The sequence below is a fragment of the Macrobrachium nipponense genome, chromosome 24 (assembly GCF_015104395.2).
Source record: "Macrobrachium nipponense isolate FS-2020 chromosome 24, ASM1510439v2, whole genome shotgun sequence".
Lineage (NCBI taxonomy): Eukaryota > Metazoa > Arthropoda > Malacostraca > Decapoda > Palaemonidae > Macrobrachium > Macrobrachium nipponense.
Window position 1 is genome coordinate 57,664,275 of NC_061091.1, and position 2,350 is coordinate 57,666,624.

Here is a 2,350-nt window from a genome sequence, read left to right on the forward strand (position 1 = left end):
CAGCACGGGCCGCCCACGCCCGCTGATCCCAGCCTCCCGAAGGAAAGCCGTATTCAACGTCATACATGGACTCTCGCACCTCTCGGGCCGGACAACGATGCGCCTCCTGACGGAGAAGTTCGTCTGGCATGGAATTCGGAAGGACTCCCTCGAGTGGGCCAGGACCTGCACGCCTTGCCAAACTAGCAAAATCAGTCGGCACACAGAATCAGGCGTGGGGGAATTCCCGCAGCCGAAACGAAGATTCGGCCACATCCACATAGACGTCGTGGGCCCCCTGCCCCCGTCGGAAGGCGCCAGATACCTCTTGACGATAATCGTTCGCTCCACCAAATGGCCTGAGGCAACGCCGATGTCGGAGGCAACCACGAAAGCATGCGCCGAAGCCCTCCTCGCCAGCTGGATCAGTCGATTCGGAGTGCCAGACGAGATCACGACGGACCGCGGACCCGTTTTCCTGTCAGAGTTGTAGACCACCCTGGCCCGCCTAATGGAGACATCACTACACGCCACCACCGCCTACAACCCAGCAGCTAATGGCATGATGGAGAGAGTCCACCAATCGCTCAAGGCTTCCCTAATGGCGCGCTGCACTGGCAAAAATTGGAAGAGCCAGCTACCATGGGTCCTCCTCGGTCTCAGGACCGCCCCACGGGCAAACGGCGAGGCATCACCCGCGGAGAAGGTATACGGGGAACCATTAACAGTCCCTGGCGAGTTCTTCCCGACCAATGCTGACGACGCCGACATCTCCATCGCCAGGCTTCGGGAATCTGCCGCAAAGTTCACGCCCTGCGTCAAAACCTTCTCCGACAGGACCAAACGCTTCCTCCTGAAGGCCCTATCATCGTGCAAACATGTCTTCATCAGGGACAACGCCCGCCGCCCGCCGCTAACGAGACCCTACCGAGGCCCCTTCCGCGTCCTACGACGCACTGACAAGGCGTATCTCATATCCATCAATGGTCGTGAGGACTGGGTCACAATCGATCGCCTGAAACCAGCCTTCATCATGGACAAAGAGCCTGCCAACGCGGATTCCATAGGGCGCCTCAATCTTCCTCGTAAAGAAGCGGCTCCTTCGATCGCCAAACCTCCCAGTCGTAGCCGCGGCCACCCTCGGAAGACGGTCGAACCCCCCGAGGATCACCTCAGGGGAGGCATCCCGTCCCCAGAAACCCCCGAGGATCTACCACAGCAACTGATATCGCGCACCCGAGGGCGCCTCCACCGCCCAGCTCGCTTCCGTGAGTAACAATCCAAAGTACAAAGAAATCAGCCAACAATTATGCCTAATTATTGTCTTAGAGGGGGAGTATTTGTAAGGACAACGCTTATTCACAATTTTCTCTGTATGTAGTTCACCATTCGCGTTGTTCTTACTTCCCTCCGCGAGAGCGTTCAGCGGGCTTTCCGCCAATGTATATAACTTGTATAATCATATTTTGTGTACTTTTATATTTTGTATTATGTGTCTCTCAAGAAACACAAATCGGGTCTCGCCGACCCACTTTTATTCTCTCGCGGGTCGGTAACCACATTTCCGTCCGCATGCTGTATATTTGAATTTCCCTTACCTGTAATAAAGACAGTACACTTCTACCTGCCTCTTTTTCCACTCCTCACAAGTTCTTCATTTGCCCTTAATTGCGTGTTAAAGCCTCTGTTAATGTTGGCAATCCTGCTTTCTCCTCGGACAAGAAGCAGCCATTGTTTGTTACCAGAACGAACTTGGTCTTTTGTTGGAAACTTCTCCCGTTCTTCAAAATGTCCCCTTAATATCAAGGTTCAATTTTAGATATATAAAACTCCCTTATAATAGTTATAATCTATAGCGATACAGGATTTATTCGTTGTGTTCCTGAAACAGTATATAATAGTTTCGTCTTCAAACGACCAACCTTCATCCCAAGATTGTCATAGCACTCAATAGATGTCTTCATTGTACAATCTTGTTAAAATATTACATGATAAAAAAAAGTCTTATATTTAGTATTCCTGGCATATAATGCCATTTATTTAGTGTGAATAGGAAGTATAACTCTTCTTTGCATTACTAGCAACGCCTTTCGTCATATAATAATATCAATATCTTTATCTTCAAAGTTATTTTATTTGATTTATGAAATTTAGTCGCGGGGCAGAAGAGAATACTATAGTTTGCCATTAAACTACTTTTTACGTTTTCTCTTCGGGTAGAAAAATTGTCAATTTAGAAAATGGTAATTTAGGCTATTGGGAAACTTAGAAATATGAGCTCTCTCTCTCTCTCTCTCTCTCTCTCTCTCTCTCTCTCTCTCTCTCTCTCTCTCTCTCTCTCTCTCTCTCTCTACTTTTATATAATAATAAT

The 2,350-nt window shown here is 48.9% G+C and overlaps 1 protein-coding gene across 1 annotated transcript; it reads left to right on the forward strand.

Moving 5' to 3' along the window:
* The first annotated feature begins 490 nt into the window (after positions 1-490).
* Positions 491-1,255, forward strand: LOC135203176 (uncharacterized). Its single transcript, XM_064232880.1, has one exon. It carries the CDS (start codon positions 491-493, stop codon positions 1,253-1,255), a length of 765 nt encoding a protein of 254 aa, XP_064088950.1.
* Positions 1,256-2,350: the final 1,095 nt, after the last annotated feature.